The sequence below is a fragment of the Gymnoscopelus microlampas genome (genome assembly GCF_963454915.1).
Source record: "Gymnoscopelus microlampas genome assembly, chromosome: 7".
In the NCBI taxonomy this organism is placed as follows: domain Eukaryota; kingdom Metazoa; phylum Chordata; class Actinopteri; order Myctophiformes; family Myctophidae; genus Gymnoscopelus; species Gymnoscopelus microlampas.
This window is the reverse complement of record NC_139944.1, coordinates 40366854-40386116: the sequence shown is the minus strand read 5'-3', so window position 1 is coordinate 40386116 and position 19263 is coordinate 40366854. Positions and strand designations below refer to the sequence as shown.

Genomic DNA, 19263 nt, shown 5'->3' with positions numbered 1-19263 from the left:
ATGGATAGATTGTGTGGGTGTGAGAAAATGTCATTTAAAATAGTGAAAATTATTTATAATAAGTTTATTCTTCAGGCACCAGCTTCCGTTAAGAACATTTGCCGGTTGGTGCAGAAAGTTAAGGAGGGACATCCGCTCACCGTGGAGAACTAAGATCATGTCATGTGGCAAATGATGGCCAATGCAGAAACATAAAAACACATGTTTATGGGCCAATGTCTGCCGTCAATAGTTTTTAATATGATATCTAGAGGGTGGACTGCCCCGCCCCCAACTTTTAATTTCAATGAAAGTTGCTCAAAAGCACATGAAGCACCCGGAAGTACCTCTATGGATTGGCTTCAATTTTGGAGCCAGTGGAGCAGGCGTACTAGCGTTTACGACGATCGAAGCATGCGCAGTAGCGACGCAAATGCGAAAGTCCTGCAATACCATATTTAGACACCAGGCTTCTGAGGCTTCAACCATTCTCCGTGGTTCTGGGGTCTTGATGGGCCAATGACTGCCGTCACCGTGCCTGAATGGTCAGGCCCTCCAGAGTGCGTAGCTGTAGAACAGTGTTGCCAGGTCTGCTTATTATAAGCGACGTTGGGCTTTTTTTCCCCTGTCAAGTTGCTTGTAAACATTGGTGGTTTGCGTTTTTTGGGCTTGTTTCTAAAGTGTAAAGTAGTTGCTTAATTTGGGGTTGTACAAACCGCTGATTCTCGAAAATGTTAATGTCATTGTCAAAGACCCCCAAAATAATATGTATTTGTCTGCACACCCCCATCTGAAAATATTTTATGCCAGGGACCTCAATACATCTCAAACATTTGTGTTATTAAAATGTTTCACATTTATTTCAAGACTTTCTTTTGAAAATAGCGATGCGACGCGTTGTGAGCTTGTAGATCTGCTATTGTCAAATAGCCGATGTGTTTAAAGGGCTCATGTCGCTTCTTTTGGGATTGTTTTCATAGACCTGGTTGCTTATTGATCTTACAAAACCAGGCAACATTGCTGTGGAAGTGACGCTGTGTGGTCGTGTGCACATTCACAACGACAGATTTTTATAATTCCAAAATCGCACTTTGAGAGTAAACTGCCTTCTTTTTGCAGTTGTAAGTACAGGCGTTTATTGTATCAAAACATTCCCATCATGTACATACAGTTTATTTTTGCATGATTTGAAAAACAACGTGTAGCAGTCTATGTGAAGCCAGCTAGTTAGCATCTTTAGCTAATAAATAGGAACGTATTTTAAGTGAGATGTCAGTAGGTTTAGCTGCGGAACGCCTTTTGTATGTTTGCATGTAATAATAACGTATTATTGATAAGATAATGGCACCGTATTTCATCAAAATGTCAAGCTGTAGCCTACGTAACTAAATGTCAACTTGCTTGGTCGGTGGTAGCCCCAGTTAGAACCTCTCCGTCCGCTACAGCTCCGAGATAATGTCCCACTGCGTACAGTGCGTATGATGCCGAATGGTGGCCAATATAGTTGATTCTTACCCTTTTCCGCACATCATATCCAAAAAGTAAAGGTCTTCCCCCTTGCTCTCAGATGTTTTACATTTTAGCGGTTAAGAAAATTTAAGTGACTGGTTGAAACAAGCGTTTAAATCGCTTTTTTAGTCAGCCTGTGCCATGTTTTCTTAATGCAATTTTAACGGGAGCAGTACAGCGCATGCGGACGGGGGTTGACTGGCCACAGGCTGACTAAGAAAAGCGACTTCATTATTGCTTGTTTTTTCAACCCGTCGGTTACATTTTCTATTTTTCTTGACCGCTAAAATGTTAAACATCTGAGAGCAGGGGGGAATACCTTTTTACTTTTTAGATACGATGTGCGGGAAAAGGAGCTATACAGCGGAGGGAGAGGTTCCGATTGGAGCTATGCTGTGGTTGTAATGGCAGCCAGTTGAAGTTAGCGTCGTCAACTACGTTCGCTATAATCATAGATATATATCTATGGCTACAATAATGTTGTCTCAATTAACAAGCAAGCGTTTTGGTTTGATGACATTCTAAGCGAGCAGAGCTACTGCTAAATGCAATAGGGATGCAAAAATCCAACTAATCGATTTAATGGATTATAAAAAATATGTACTAGATAATTTAATGAAATTATCTATTAATCGATACTTATTTTGGGCATGTCATAGGTGAAAAGCTTAAAAAATGTCAGAAGATAAGATAGCCGATCTACAAGCTCAACAGCTCATGGTGATGTGAAGTGTTGTCAGCTTGTAGATCTGCTATTTTAACTATTTTTGTATACTACAGTGAGGATGGTCTCCAGATATGGCTCACCACCTTTTGTATTTATTTATATACATGTTATTCCGGTTATTATCGCAATCTTTTTGATCACTGAACAGGGATCTGCATTGCATCCCTGCTTAACCTTTTCAAGGAACATTGCCAAGCTGATCCTATTTCAATGGGCTAACGTTAATTTGGAAAAAGTTTTTTATTGAATACAAATAATTCTGACTGATATTAAAGTTATCTTACTGGTATCTACATGGCATTTTACTTTTGTAGTTTTATGTGACTCTACCTGTTCCATACCATTTCCAGGTTATGGAAGTTACCAACGACAAGATGGACATCCCACTGAAGTGTGTGGGCCATGGCAGGAGAAACTATGAGGTCTGAGTAACTTTTAAGTGTGTTGGTGGTGTATAGTGTGGAAATTATGTTGTACAGCAACAGAGAACTGGTGGTGTTCTTCATAAGCTATAAACTGTCTCAGAAGAACTTGAAACTGGATGATGCCAGTGAAAGGACTGAAGGAGACAAAACCAATGGATTGCTGGTGAACAATGTAAACGGTAGTAGCCAATTAGGGACATTATCTTCTCCAAATGGAGAGGCACTGAAGGCAGCTCTTCGGTATGCTGCTGATGAGTTTGAGCTGCGCTATACACAAGCCTTTAGTGACCTCTCTTCTAAGTTCCATATTACCCCCACCACAGCCTACAACAGTTTTGAGGGTGTGATGGACGAGTTATTCAGGGACGGAGTCAACTGGGGACGCATAGTGGGCCTGTTTGTCTTTGGGGGCACCCTTTGTGTCGAGTGTGCTGAAAAGGATATGGTCCCTCTGGTGTCCCCCGTCGCAGACTGGATGACTGTATACCTGGATAACCACATTGAGCCATGGATCCAGAGCCAAGGAGGATGGGTGAGCAGACATAGGGAATGCTAATGATACTGTATCAAATATGGTTCAAATCAAATAGTACTTTATTGTCAGTTCACACTGAAACCTCTGTCTGATCCATACTTTACATTACAGGATAAATTCACCAAGATTTTTGGTAGAGATGCAGCCAGGGATGCTAGGAGGTCCCAGGAAACCCTAAGAAGATGGCTGCTTGTGGGTGGGATGCTGCTTACAGGAGCGTTGCTCTGCACTCTCATTGTAAAGAAAGGCCAGTGAAGTGGAGGACCATGAGTTGCCTCTCGTTTACCCCATGTGCATACTGTGTAATGCCACGTCAACAAAAACAAAACAGAATATTTCTATGTTTACAAAATCCCAGTCTGATTGTGCACTGATAGAATCTCGATTGGCTATGGCAGTTTGTGGGAATACCCATAATAGCCTGGGGAGTCGTTTCTCACTCTGCCTGTCCTGTGACATTATTCTTTTATACACAGCAAAGCTCTGTGTTATAGCCTAATTTTTTATTATTATTATTGATCACTTTTATTTTTTCATTGTTTGTTGGAAATGGTGTTTTATACTCAATTAGAGGCTTTAAAAGGTATCAGATAAGCTGAGAATGGATGGGGGGGAAATCCTTATCTTTACACCAAGGGACCAATTTTAATTATTTACAAATGGATTTGTGGATTTGTGACAGATAATATAAGTTCTATTTCATTTTATATTTTATTTTTGGTGCTGTACTCTAGTTTCAAGCATGCTTCAAATTAAATTACATATTCTATTATGCTGCTGTGTGTGCTTTGCTGCGGTAACTGTGATTTGTCTGAAGAGCAACAAATCACAATTAAATCTTTTTAGATAATTTGTTACTTAAACTTAAATGCTTTTACACAAACAGTTAATGAAATGATTAATGTTCACATCTCTTCAGTAGACCTGGAAGTGGATGTGGCTGAAGTTTCTTGTTTTACCATTAGGGGGTGCTTGGTTACCAAGTCTCTGAAGAAATTGCATATTATGACGTTTATTATGATATGACAGTAACCGTACAAGCTAATTATTATACAGGCTTTTGTATTTCGTCACTTACTGTAGTATTAACTATATGGGGCAGACTACTGTCTACCCAGAGAAGTCTAGTAAGACATTGTATATTTCTCATCCTTTTTGTCATGTTCTCTGCAAACAATTGGGTTTGTCAAAGGGTTTGAATGCACAATGTCATCCATGTGGTCTCTCAAAACACCAACATGGTGTCCTATGTACAGTATTAGTATATCTCATAGGTTTGCAACTAGGGACAATTTAAATGTGAGTAAAACAGGATGGATGGGAGAAGAAAAAAAAGAAAAGGAGAGAGAAGACCACCAACGGACAGCCTGCTAACATGCGAGTTGGATCTGGCCTGTGGTTACTAATCTATCCCTGTCATTTGTTACCATTTCCCCAAAGCTTAGCTGGCGGCAGAAACAGATAAAGCTAGTCAAGGAAAAGAGAATGAATTATGGTCTCACTCAAAGAATTTTTAAATGTTAAACTTTTTGGGTTCTAAATATATAAATTACTACATCTATCTTTCTGCTTTGCACTTTCTTAGACAAGTGGACAGTGACTTTTCTGTGCTTTAGTATCTGTAATGTTTAGTTGATATGGCTAAATCATTCTGCAGTCACACCTATTTTGCAGGGCATCAGTATATCAAATCAAGGGCATGAAAACTGGTTCACACAGCATTTCTCTAAATAATCTAGAAAATATTAAATATATATTTTTTTATATTGCTAGAGTAATAGTATAGAATAGAGTACTTTTATTGGCAACATTTAGAAGCACAGAGTATCACTTAAAGGTGCCAAAATGGATTTAATCACAAAAAAAACAAAGCTTGTTTACATCATGGTAAATTAAAATGTCATCATATACTGTAGGTATACACACACACACACGTGTGTATGTTATATATATATATACACATTTGTACAGTACGTGCACAGTATATAATATGTCATGTTTATCACTATCATAAATGCCCTGCATACCCAGCAAGAGACATGAGTGACTGATTGATGTTTATGACTGATATACTAAAAGTGCTCCTAAAGCTCAAAGAGAAAGAGTATGTCCATGACATGCTTTGTCATGAGTGCCCAGATGTTCACTAAACTGAAACTGTTGCATAAATTAAAGTCTCCCTGGATTCTTCACTCAAGTGTATACATGATGATGAGCTACAAAACACATGCAAATATGTGTATTATTTACTATTTATCTGCAATGGTAATCCCTTGTGTGTGCGTATTCACGTGATGATCTACATGGAATTTGACCAAAGTTGACATAGCAATGCTTTAATACTGGACCTAAAGGTCTGTTAGGATCATTTTACCTATCAAAAACGCCATTCTGCTTAGTATTTAAACAAGTACACAGTAAAATCCTCAGTATTCATTTATCCATTTGTAACTCAGAGTGTACAGATGTTTGTACTCTCAGGGCTAAATTAACATGATTTTTGTACATTAACATGTTTTACAGTGTATATAAATCCAAATATATTTTTTGTTTAATGTAGCATGATGAGACTATAATTTAGGGTCTAAAAGGCTTGCATACTGTACCTGAACTGTACATGTTGTCCCCCTAGTCAGTAACGGACAGGGAGTGTATGAGTGCCTTTGCCAGCAGCAGGTGGATTGTTTAGGGTCTGTGGCCTCAGTGATAAGTTATCAGTCATCCACCAGTGCTAAGCAAGTGGCCCCAGCCCTACTCCCCATCATTAAGAACATTTAACACAGCATTTAAACCAGTAGTGGTTTTACACACTACTGTATTGTTGTATTTTAGTATTTCTGTTTTGTACAGTAAATATAGGTAATTTAGATTATATTTGGAGTAAAAGAATGGACAAATATTAAGGACAACATTAAGCCTCAGTAATGGTCTTCCATTACTACAGGAGACAGAATGGCAGAGAACCTATCTTAAATAGTACTATCTTTAATAGCACTGTTTGCATTGATTATTAGCTACAGAGAAGCAGTGTGCGATTTGGATTTGGTCTCTTTTCAGACATGATGGATGCAACACAGTGTTCAGCATGAAATGCTCAAACATACTTGGCCACATGAATAGACACAATGTGTAGTATTCGCCTGCATACAGTATATACGGTCCAACAGGCTCAGAATAGCTCAGACTGCATACATACATTCATTCTATATGTTATTAAAAAATTAGAAATCAGTTTGCTATATGCACACTTATTATAATGTCCAATTTGAATTGGGTTGATCTAATAAATCGAATAGTCTTCATAAAATAAACTTTAAGCCATATTGTCTGACTTTTGGATCAACTAAAATGTCCTTTGTAGCACATTCTAACAGACCAAATTTGGACTCTGCAGCCCCAAGACCATGCAGGTTTTTTGATCTTTGTGGTTAACATTTGTACATTTCAGTTTGCTTAATACAGGGGTCTTCAACCTTTTCAGGCCAAGGACCCCCTAACTGAGAGAGAGATGAAGCAGGGACCCCCACTATATATTACATAAAATTGTGTTGCAGATTAAAGCTTTTCATAGATGTTGGATTCAAATTAATGTGTATTTTCAGACATTTAACGACTTAAACCATCAATACTTAGTGAACTTTCACTCTGTTGTTGTGAGCTTGTAGATCGGCTATTTTCAGCTAAAGTTGTCCTTAGAATAGGGATGCTAGGGTTCAAGTGGTGACGTTGTGAGCTTGTAGATCGGCTATTTTCGGCTAAAGTTGTCCTTAGAATAGGGATGCTAGGGTTCAAGTGGTTAATGTAAAAAACAATGATCCTATCACACAGAGATTTGGCGGACCCCCTGTAGCAACTCTGAGGACCCCCTAGGGGTCCCGGACCCCCTGTTGAAGACCCCTGGCTTAATAGATTAGCTTTGATACCATGAACTTACCATGCAATATATGCAATAATAACATGTTTTTTTTACATGTTATTATTGCATGCATATATTGCATCACAGCACATTGTGAGGTTTGTGAGTGAAATCTTTTGCCATTTTTCAACATCTTTGGAAATGTAGATGTCATTTTTTTAATAGTCAATGAAATCGATTAGTATGATCAACTGTTGAACCCCAAATATAAATTATTATTCACTGTGTTTTTATTTATCATTTTTTAGATCCAAAAACCCTATACAAGAATTGTATATGGAATGTGTGTGTTCACGAGTGTGAACACACAGTGAATGTTTGAGGCCAGGTTTTTGTTTATCAACTGATAACATCACACTAAATATAGAGCCTGGCACAAGAGTTGCATTTAAGTTGAATGTTTTGTCACCTCAGCTTAAAGGCAAATTTGCATGCCCAGTGCACCTGATACTATTAGACTTTCAAATTCAATTCTGTGACAAAGACACTATTATAGACTGAGATACCACTACTATAGAGGAACTCTCCCCACAGAAGCTATGTAGAGATATTGTACATGAACTGGGAATTCTAATCTAACTACTTGCCAACATAACCAGATATGTCATACATTTTATTTTTCAAATGAACAAATTTAAACAGATCATATTGTACAAAACATAAGCACACCTTTTCACATTTAGCTATTATTACCATTATAAAAAAGTTTTTCTTTGTATTTACAAAATACAGCTAAACATTCCCATAGTACTGTGTTACATGTGCAACAAAGTCAGCTGAGTGATTTGAACTTGACCTCAAACAAGTAGGCTGCTTCAGCGAAATGTGCCGTTTCCTGAAATATAGTCATAGAAAAATAACAAAGATACTTGATTTAAAAGAATCTCTCTTTCCTTATCACACCCTATACAAAGATATGGACAAATTCACACAAATAACTGGCAAGCAAGGAAGTACTGACTCCAAAAAGGGTCTCCTGTAGGCCCACTCAATGGGATTTCTGTCCCCAATTACGCTTGGTGTATAGTAAAATGAATGGTGCTGAATGCACTGTTAACCACTTTCAATCTGGCATCCCTATTTTGGACATTATATGTCATTATTATGGGCATGCCGATGCAATGCATTGTGAGCTTGTAGGTTGGCTATTTTTGTATAGATTAGTCCAGTCATCTCACACCATTGTGGGCATCATGCCAGCATTGGGGTGATGTGTATAGGACAAAGTAGCTGAGGGATGCAGGGAGGATGGTTGTTGAAGCAGGTGTGAACTGTGGCTGTAGGGAAGCAGGGAACCTGGGCCAAACGAGAACTGCCCAAGTCCGCCGTTTTCGTCCAGAGGCGGTGGCTGGGTCAGGTCTGGGTACGGCTCCGGCAGGGCATTCTTCCTGTTCTTCTTGTTCTTGTTCGATACTTTCCGGTTCCTTGTTTGAATGCCATCCTTCTTCATAGTAAGAGGTCTGTTGACCTACATATGTAGAGGAAGGAATTAGGTTTCTACATCATCATTGGGAATGGAAAACAGAATCAAGGCTTATCACTGCCGTGGTTGTTTTTTATGTGTAACTGTGATCCATAGACAGACTCACGTTGTGCAATTTGAAGTAGAGTCCACAGGCGTTACACACAGGTTCCCCACTGGCATTACGTCTCCACAGTGTTGTTGTGCTTGTGTGACAGTTGGCACATAGCGTACCTGCTCGCTTGCTGACGATCTGAAAAAACACAGGACAATTAGGAGTCTGTATTTCTTTATTTTCTTTTTTTCATTCAATCAATTATGGAACTCTGTCAATGCTAGATTTTCTAAGTGCTGGTTTACATTGAGGTAGTTTTATTATTATATTTTTTTGGGGTCTTTTTCTGCCTTTATTGATAGGAAAATAGGCTGACAGGAAATGGGGAGAGAGATGGGGCAGTGACACGCAGTAAAGGTGGTCGGGATTGGGAGTCGAACCCGCGACACGCTGTCAAGCTGGGTTACCAGCCAATGTGGTATGCACCTGGACCGCTAGGCCAGCAGGTGCACATTGAGGTAGTTTTAACCAGGATCGTATCCACACTAGTTCTCATTTCCCATTTAAGGTGCTAATCATGTTATTGCGCAATATCAGTAGCGTCTCATTGTGTACATACCAGTCTTTTCTTTGGCCGGATCAGGGGTCTGTTTTGACCGTTCATCTTGTGGTACAGTCCACAGGCATTACACAAATAATGACCTGTGCCATCCCTGCGCCATAGAGGGGTAGCCGTGGCTCCACAGTTGACGCACTCTCTGGCCTCTGCCAGAATCAAAATTCAAACATTTATTATCCTACAAAGTACAAATCTGGAGTGTTAATATCAATATGTATGAGAGTGTAAAAATGTACCCTTACGGGTCCAGCTCAGAGACAAATGAACTCTATGGTTTTTATTGTGTACGTTTTCAATATTGCCCACCTGTCATACACCATGTACAAATTACAAACCCAAATATTGACACAAATTTGTATTTAGTCATATACTCAGTGTGTTTTCACCTGGTGGGGATAGTCTCATCTTGTTGCGTAGTTTGGGGGAATAGGATGGGTTTATCCACGCCCCCGGGCTAGAGTAGAGTGAGGCTGCGCTGTAGTCTTGCGGAGAGGTCATGTATGAACCGTAGGGGCCCAGCATGTGTGAGTGAGGAGATGGCGTGTACAGGCCTCCAGCCCCAGCTGAGGTCAGATTCAGAAAACTGCTCCCTCCCCCGAGTGGACTCAATCGCTCGGCCTTCAACGCTTCCTGAAACTGCGGGCTCTCCTTGCCCTCTCTGCTTGGCGAGGAGTATCCATCTCTTGAGGCACTGAAGGATGACATGGCACTGGTAGTGTAAAGGGATGTTGGAGTTTGCGAGTGAAGAGGAGTCTTGGTCAGAGGGCTGTTACTCCAAGTGGAGGTTGCCGGGTTGTAGGGAGAACTCAGCGAGTGGCTGCCAGGCCCATCTAGCCACTGCAGGTTGCTTAAGAGCGATGGTGAGGTGTACACCTGGCGAACTGTAGGAGAAAAGAACAGGTATACAGCCACTGATTTTAACTAATGTCATAAACAACAAGAATCAAGTATCACCACTACAGTATTTACATGGATTCATGAAAGCATTCTTGATGAACGGTGGTGGAGGGAATACATGGATGGAGATAAATCAAACTACAGGTGGTGGTAATGCTGACCTGAGCTGTGTCTGTAGGCAGATGGGCCTCGGTTATGGCTGGGGTTTGAGAAGTAAGAGGGCAAGCTTGTGTAGTCCATATCAGCATTGGAGAAGAAGACCTCTCCGTCCTCTCCTGGTGGTAGGAGACTGGCCTCGGAGGAGAAGCTGGCCAGGGGGTCGGAGCCGATCAGGGCTGGAGACGCCCAATGGGACTGCTCTGAAGAATCCTCCATGTTGACAGCCTGGGTGGGACAGGACAGACACAATAGGAGAAATCTACCATGTATTTGGTTGTAATTGTATGAATCCTAATTACAATCACCTTTAAGAGACTGTAATAAGGTAATAAAAAACAACAACAAAAAAACAACAACAACAAAGAAATAAAACAAACAAAAGTGCAAAGTTAAGATGACTAAACATGATATTGTACAACATGCTGTTTTTTTTATGTTGTTTATGCTGTTGTGGTTTCTTGGTGAACTGTGTCCAGTAATACTGTATATCTGTGCAATGTGATTTGACAATAACTTTAGAGCAAACCACATACTGTAACTTCAAGTTTATCAGAGATGAGGTCTCTCGATAGCAGGCTTCTTTAAACTTCCTTTGTAGGATCCTCATTTGACTGTGGCTGACAGTATGATCTAAAAATAAATGCCCATGTGCAATGGACACTGATGGAACTGTCACCAGGGCACTTCATTAAATAGGTGTGTCTATTTGGAATGTCAGAAAACCCTAAATGAAATTTTGTGAAATGTGAAACTATAAGAATACCACAGCTCTTAAATTTGTGTTTATCTATGGATATATTATATGCTGTTTGAGAACCTAGAGCAAAACTGAGGTGTGTGAACTGTAAATATTTAGAATATAATAATATAAGAATAACCTAGACACTTCCCCACAGTCAGGAGGAGAAACACCACAGAGCTCCTTCAACTAATTTACCACTTAATATGGTTGAACAGAGACCCCAGTGCTCTATACTAGCGTATTTTCTGTTGTCTGTTATTGTGGGGAAGGCTTTCGCTGAAAACAGCAGATCGACAAGCTCACAACGCGTCGCAGGATGCTGGGGTTTAAGTGGTTAAGTAATAAATTACATTTGCAGCTAAACTTTCTAAGCCAGGGTGCTGGAGTAGATAACCTGAAAGATCTGCTGAAAACGTGATGCTGGAATTTCATATTAACCAATTTATGTAGGATAATTGAATTGGGTTAAATCATGATTATATCTTATGTTTATCATCCTATATGTTCAAATGCTGCAATTTTTCAAAGCTTTAAATGGCCAGAGGCATGAATAGTATGCTTGTTATCCAACTTTTAGAAATGATGAAATAATCAATGAAAAAAGAGTAGGCAATATCTATCTTGTTTCCTATCTTTACTCATTTGTGATAAGAGGGAAATGTGGGCGCTGATAACTTCTGAGAAAAGTCTGAGAAAATCAAATAGACCCCATTGTAATATCAATAATATACCAATAGATCCAGCAACCCTGATAGACCATAATAGAAAACAAATTATGAACAAATATATAAATGACTGACAAAATGGGAAAGCTTTTTAGGAATATGTAAACAATAACAATAATCAACATTAATAATCAACATGGTAGAATTATTTCAATCTAAATTGCTTTTACAAACAAGTTTAATACCAGAACAAAGTATTTACTTTATGACTCAAGTGCAGTTTGGCTTAAATTAAGGTTTAATACTTTAAGTGAGAAACGTAAACTAATTTAATTAACCTAGTACCAAGCTCATGATTGCACTGGATGAAATGTATAGATTTACTAAAATAGTTTGAAATACATGTTCACAAGTACCAGTGAGTGACTTGAAGAAAATCATAAGGAAAAAAATGCAATTAAACAGAAAGCCATTCAGAAAGAAAAAATCTTATCTCATATCTTTAGAAGTTCCAGTCAATCAAGCAATAAACAGCCTTGGTTGATACAAAGCCCTCACAGGTAGGTTTCAATCTTAATCTCATTACTTTTTTCCCTCCTGATACCCAATTTATTTCCAAGCAAGGAAGAACACATGGTAACACAGGAGACAGTAAGGTAGCACCTACCTGAGCCACTGCAGTAAAGGCTATAAAGATAAGCAAGGTATGACCCTGATGGATGCTGGCTTCTCAGATGGAGGGAAACACTGCTTCAGTCTATCTCAGTATGGGATAATGGACAGATGAATAACGTATGCCTAGTACTCCACCAATAACCAGCTATGGTTTGGGTTAGGAGTAAGGCCGTGGGAGGGGTTGGAGAGAACATTTTAAAAGACACACCTCTTTGGTCCTGACATAGCAAGAATATTTAAGTGTCTAAAAGTGTGTGAGTTTATTTATTTTGTACTTAGTTAAAACTGAAAAGAAAAAAAAATACTATTTATGTTGTTCGGGGGCTTATTTTAATGTGTGAAAGTTGAAGGCTCAACTTCAAAATATTGCTCCTCTGCTCTAACTTTATGGTTACAGTAGTAATGATAACACAGATATCTCTGATTATTTCTAGAGAGGAAACACATGCACATTAACAGGATACTAGCACCAAACACAATTACTCAAGTGGGAGACCCTACCTCTCAAATGATAAGCATTAGATACTTTTTTGTTTAATAGCTATATTCAGATTTGGTTATTCCTGAGATAGATGTGGAACTGGAACAAAAACCTTTTTCAAGCAGTGCAGTGCAGCGTTCAGGATGGACAATTTGTGTCTGTTGATGAACATGCACACAGTCCCTGATAAAGCCAAGCCTGCATGGAAAAAATGTAGATGGGCATTTGAACAAAGCAAATATAAAATGCAAAGACTCAATTTCTCTGTGGTCCCACAAAGCTTAGAATGGAAGACAGTAATGCAAATCAGGAGAGGTGCTGCAATCATGGAGAGAGATATGGTCTGGACACTGCCAGGCCCCACACAAGCCTGACTGTAACAGACATTTGATAGTCAAAACAGGTCCCTAACTTTCCTCTCTCTTTGTTCATATACAGTTTTCAGGGAAATTAGGAGAGAGTAAAGCCTAATTTATGCTTTGTCACGACGGTGTCTGAAAAAAGAAAATCAGTTATTGTCAGCGAGTGACACTGTCGTGCAACGAAGTGTATATTACACTGAGCAGTAGAAAGAACAAAGAAGTGAACCCTTTCTTTTTCAAACAGCAGCCCATCCATTGTCAAATTAGGAGAGCTCATTTGGGATGGTAAGTCAATGTGAGGGATCGACAAACTGCCTCCGTAATAATAGCATCTTTATCCTTAAGCATTACCGCTGTACAAATAACTAATGCTATTGTCAATACCTCATATCTGCTCTGTCTGTTTATGAGAAAATGTGATCAGCAGAGCCTTGATAGTACTTCAAGAGTGATAGAAATCCTCTCCGTCAACTCTGTTAGAGACAAAGAAAAGTGTAGATGGGAGGGAGGCAGCCAACTTCTCTGCATACGGACAGCTGGGTGGCACTCTACGAGCGAACTGTTCTGCTCTGATAAGAGTTTATCAAGATGAAAGGAAGAGGCCAGGAATTACGGGCCTGTCATACACAGCACCATACAGACAGACAGACAGACATGGGGAACATTGCTGCAAGTCACAGACGCAAAGACACATACTCTCTCTCTCACACACGCACGCATGCACACACACACACACACACACACACACACACACACACACACACACACACACACACACACACACACACACACACACACACACTGCATTTCGTGCTTGTGTGCGCATACACGCACACACACACACACACACACGCACGCACGCACGCACGCACGCACGCACGCACGCACGCACGCACGCACGCACGCACGCACGCACGCACGCACGCACGCACGCACGCACATGCACACAACTCACAAGTTTGCTTTATTAAATACATTTACAGGTGCAACCATTTAAAGTGGTTGACACGGATGTACATATACTGTAGGGGAGCATAGCTGCTGTATAAGCTGATTTTTGGGGATTGTGTGTGTGTGTGTGTGTGTGTGTGTGTGTGTGTGTGTGTGTGTGTGTGTGTGTGTGTGTGTGTGTGTGTGTGTGTGTGTGTGTGTGTGTGTGTGTGTTTGTGTTGGGGGGGGGGCCTTTGGGGTCAGCTCTCCAATTCCCAAGAAACATGCTTCTGTGTACACGGCAGTCTTATCTCTACACCACAGAGCTTGCTGAGCCATTCTCAGACTGCAGTATACACCCACGAGCTCTCTCTCTCTCTCTCTCTCTTTCTCACGCACGCACGCATGCACGGACGCACGCACGCACACACACACACACACACACATACACACACACACACACACACACACACACACACACACACACACACACACACACACACACACACACACACACACACACACACACACACACACACACACACACACACACACACACACACACACACACACACTTACCTTTGTATTTACATATGGCTACATTTCTCTTTCCATATCCCTCTAGTTCTATCCCTTCTGCTTTCTCAAAAGCTAGTTCACAGTCAACATAGTGTAAAGTAGTTATATTTATATAAAAGTAGTAATTTCTGGATTTGTTTATACATTAATTGCAAACTATGAACAAAAGGAAATTTGTTTAAAACCAAAGCCTAATTTGATATATAATTGTACAATACAATATAAGTTATGCATTTGCTTTCATTCTTGATAACTTTAAAGGACGACTTCACCCATTTTCAATCTATCTTCATATAATTGGTGGTCCTCACTATGCTCATGATAATATGGCACCAGACCACTTGTCTACTCTTTCTGTGTCTCAGAGGAGGGCTGTGGACAGTTCAGAAACCTGTCTAGTGATATCATCAATGGGGAATCCAAGCTAATAGAAACTGCTGGCTTTCTATTCCTGAAAGTTAGCATGCTATTATGAAAGCCATTGTTCTCACGTTAATAAAAATCCAAATAAACCTGCCTGATGTCACTGGTAGGCAGGTTTCTTAAGTGTCCATAGCCCTCCTATGAGACAGACAGAGTGTGGTACCATTTTATCATGAGCATTAGTGAGGACCAATTATTTGAAGATGGGTGAACTCGTCCTTTAAGGTAGTTTTTTTTGTATTAATTTGAAATACTGAATATGATTTGTGTCTATATTGAATTATCTAGGCCTACACTGGCCAGAGTGGCCAACAGGAGATCAATAAATGAAGTTGATTAGCCTAGCTCTCTTGGGCTATGGATGGTTTGATAGGCTACTACTAGGGCCTACTAAAAAGAAAGTTACAACACTTTAGACTTACCACCCTCTAGTGGTGAACAGAGAAATTCACCCAAGTTAGCTCTAGAACACACACACACACACACACACACACACACACACACACACACACACACACACACACACACACACACACACACACACACACACACACACACACACACACACACACACACACACACACACACACACACACACACACACACACACACACACACACACACACACACACACACACACACACACACACACACACACACACACACACACACACACACACACACACACACATTTTAACCACCCCCCACACACAACTAAATAATGTATCCTCACTTTCAGCAAGTATATAGAGTATATTCAAGCATTGCAAGCTAATTGTTATTGAATGCAAATGTATTGTGCAGTTTAAATAGTTAATTGTATTTTTATGTCGGCTACATAAATTACACCACTACCACTTTAATACACATCATAAAAACAATGTGATGTGATTCACCCTCGACAGAACTTCCTCGTTTACGCAACGTGACTTTGTGACTTTGTGACTCACACAGTAGTGTAAAGTAACAAAGTACATTTACTCAAGTACTGTACTTAAAGTAAAAGTTTACTGGAGTATTTCCACTTCTCAGTACTTTTACTTTTACTCCACTACATCCCAGAGGCAAATATCATACTTTTACTCCACTACAATTATTTGAAAACTTTAGTTACTAGTTAATTTGTAGATTTTTATTATTATTACAAAACATACAGTATTCAGACCTATATACATTTTGGCCATTTGAAAATAGCCAATCTACAATCTCATCACATCATTGTGAGCTTGTAGATCTGCTATTTTCATATCGTAAATTATTTTTTACAAATTTTATACATTTGAAAACCTGTGAAATGGGTCATTCGATCTGCATAATGAGTATACTTTTGGTACTTTAAATACATTTTGATACCAATACTTCTGTACTTTTACTCAAGTGCATTTTTAATTCCAGACTTTTACTTGTAACAGAGTATTTCTACATTGCAGTATTGATACTTTTACTTGAGAAAAACAAAACGGAGTACTTTTCCCACCACTGGACTCATAGCCTACGTTGCTATTGTGTGTACGCAGCAGCACCTTGTTCCTGCACTCGAGACGTCGAAAACCTCCAATAATGACTGAATTGAATCCTAGCCCTATTCGTCTGAAAGTTATACTCATTGGGAACTCAGGGTAAAGTCAATGGGCATTTTAAAAAGTATTATTAATGACAGATAGGCTATGTTCTGTTCTGTTCTGTTCTGTATGACTTTTTCTTGGACGTTCGTTTCATTGTCATGACTCATTACGCCCGGTGTGACTTTCCCTGATTCAAGGAAGGATCCCATCTGAAAATGTGTTGTGCCAGGGAACCCCAGAAGAGAAGATTTATGTCCATTTTCGAGATTTGTTCGAAACAAAATAGCAGATGTGCAAGCTCGCAGTGCGGCACGAAGTGACGTTGTGAGCTTGTATATCTGCTATTTTTGAATAGCCAACATTGTACATGGATAAAATGGTTAAAATGATTTAGCTGGGGACCCCCTGATGTTATTAAAATATATTATCATGCAAAACAATTCATAGCCTATTGTGTAAATATTGTGAGCTAAGAAACTTGAGAGTTAATCCCCATGGCCTGTGTGTGTGTGTGTGTGTGTGTGTGTGTGTGTGTGTGTGTGTGTGTGTGTGTGTGTGCGTGTTTATGTGCGTGCGTGCGTGCGTGCGTGTGTGTGCAGAGTGGGAAAGTCCTCCCTAATGAACAGATATGTAAACCACCGCTTCACCAACATGTACCGATCCACCGTGGGAACTGACTTTCTCCAAAAAGAAGTAAACGTTGGAGGCAGCACCATCATCCTGCAGGTAGGCTACTTCTACTCAAAGCCTGTCTGTTAAAGTTGCATAGCTTAGTGATGTGTTTGGTCAAAGTGTTAAATATCTCTATATTCCGATAGTAGGCTAATCATTGCTATAGAGCAGTATGTCTTAACCCTATCCCAGGTCCCTTATTACCCCCCCCCCCCCCCCCCCCCGCCCCACCACCCAATTAAAATGAAAAGTGCATTACAAATACAATGTATTATTATCATTATTATCTTTTTTTTTCTTTGGCATCTAATAAAATATTAATTGATACATTATTAATTAAACAGAACTGCCCTTGTGTCCCACAAACTAACAAATCTTTAAGTTATTAACCTGTGTTTAGATACCAGTGCACTTGCTCATTGACATAGAAATACCGGCCGTTTTATTTTATTACATTTCTTTGTCTGTCTGTCTGTCTGTCTGTCTGTCTGTCTGTCTGTAAAGGGTAAAAATAATTTAAAAAAAAAGAAAAATAAAAGGTTGGGAACCGCTGGCGTAGAGGGAAAAAGGAGGGGACCAGGGTACAGACCCCTAAGGACCCTGGTCAATGAAGTCAACAGGTTGTGGTCAAGAGTCAGGCACCATGGCCCTGCAATGTGATTGTTGATTCTACTTTGTCTCTCTGACCTAGATTTGGGACACTGCAGGCACAGAAAGATTCCAGTCCCTGGGTACACCCCTTTATAGAGGATCCCACTGTTGTGTCCTGGTATTTGATGTTACGTCAAAGCTGTCTTTCTCTGCTCTGGACATGTGGAGGAAGGAATTCCTGATCCAGGGAGATCCTCCTGATGCAGCCAACTTCCCCTTCATTGTACTGGGGAATAAAACTGACCTGAACAACCGCGAGGTATGTTCAAAATAGCCTACAAAAAAGGTTTTAGTTCTCCCATAGCCTGACACTTAGTGAGCCGTAATTCTTCTGTGTACACATTTCTTCATCGGTTATTAAATGAATTGAATTGACTGATGCTTTTATGCACAATTATAGTTCTACTAGAATGTTTCCTGTTGCAGGTGTCTCACAAGCAAGCATTGCGGTGGTGTGAAGAGATTGGCGCACACTACTGCGAGGGGAGCGCCAAGGTAGATGACCATGTGGAAAAGACCTTCATCAAAGTGGCTCAGGCTGGTCTACAACAGGTAAATCGAACCTGAATAGATGCATGACACACAGAGCCACACTATGTTTAACATGTTTATTTTTGATGATAAAAGATACATTACTCCCTACAGTACAAAAAACACACATTGGAAAATACAGGACATTTCCAGATAACCTGCAAACAGCCAAGGGAAACTCGCAACAACTGTGAGTGCTGAGACCAGCACCTGTCCCAGTGTGGGAAGAAAAGTTCTGAGAGACCTCGGCACAGCGGATGATGACCTATCTAACAAGGGTGCAAAAATAGTGACCCAGCAAAGGTACTGAGGAAGGAAAGGACACATTTGTATATCACATGGAGAGAGGAACAAACTCATTAAATGTATTTTTTTGAGAACCTTCAGTTTATGGTCTAACTTAAGGCATCACTACTTAAATACACTGCTTTTGCATGCATGTCTAGTTTTGTTCAACAGACACACTGACACGCACAAAATTATGAATGCATATGAAGAGAATTTTCAGTATAGAAATAAATCAGGAGAAATCGCAAACATAGGCCAAGGTGTGACACCTACAAGCCCAAGAAAGGGGGCAAAGCCTTGGCTCTGTCCTACTGTAGCTGGCCATTACTATCATGGTGACTGATCCTGTCCTTACTCATGTCCAATCTCAATGGTTCCCCCCCCTCCCTCCCCCTCCCTCTGTACAAATTTAGTTT

At 40.0% G+C, this 19263-nt stretch overlaps 3 protein-coding genes across 3 annotated transcripts; 2 read left to right on the top strand and 1 right to left on the bottom strand.

Moving 5' to 3' along the window:
- Positions 1–1004: 1004 nt before the first annotated feature.
- Positions 1005–3948, top strand: LOC311048238 (bcl-2-like protein 1). The gene is made up of 3 exons (XM_084061371.1): positions 1005–1100; positions 2566–3172; positions 3287–3948. The coding sequence occupies exons 2-3, from the start codon at positions 2684–2686 to the stop codon at positions 3428–3430; spliced, it is 633 nt and encodes a 210-aa protein (XP_083917497.1). The 5' UTR covers positions 1005–1100; positions 2566–2683; the 3' UTR covers positions 3431–3948.
- Positions 3949–7691: 3743 nt separating this feature from the next.
- Positions 7692–12493, bottom strand: gata1a (GATA binding protein 1a). Its single transcript, XM_084061360.1, has 6 exons — positions 12358–12493; positions 10286–10508; positions 9614–10108; positions 9228–9373; positions 8681–8806; positions 7692–8559 (listed from the first exon to the last, which is right to left on the bottom strand). The coding sequence occupies exons 2-6, from the start codon at positions 10497–10499 to the stop codon at positions 8266–8268; spliced, it is 1275 nt and encodes a 424-aa protein (XP_083917486.1). The 5' UTR covers positions 10500–10508; positions 12358–12493; the 3' UTR covers positions 7692–8265.
- A 4149-nt stretch (positions 12494–16642) lies between these two features.
- Positions 16643–19208, top strand: LOC311048239 (ras-related protein rab7). The gene is made up of 5 exons (XM_084061372.1): positions 16643–16759; positions 17305–17431; positions 18069–18287; positions 18455–18580; positions 18674–19208. Exons 1-5 carry the CDS (start codon positions 16701–16703, stop codon positions 18758–18760), a joined length of 618 nt encoding a protein of 205 aa, XP_083917498.1. The 5' UTR covers positions 16643–16700; the 3' UTR covers positions 18761–19208.
- Positions 19209–19263: the final 55 nt, after the last annotated feature.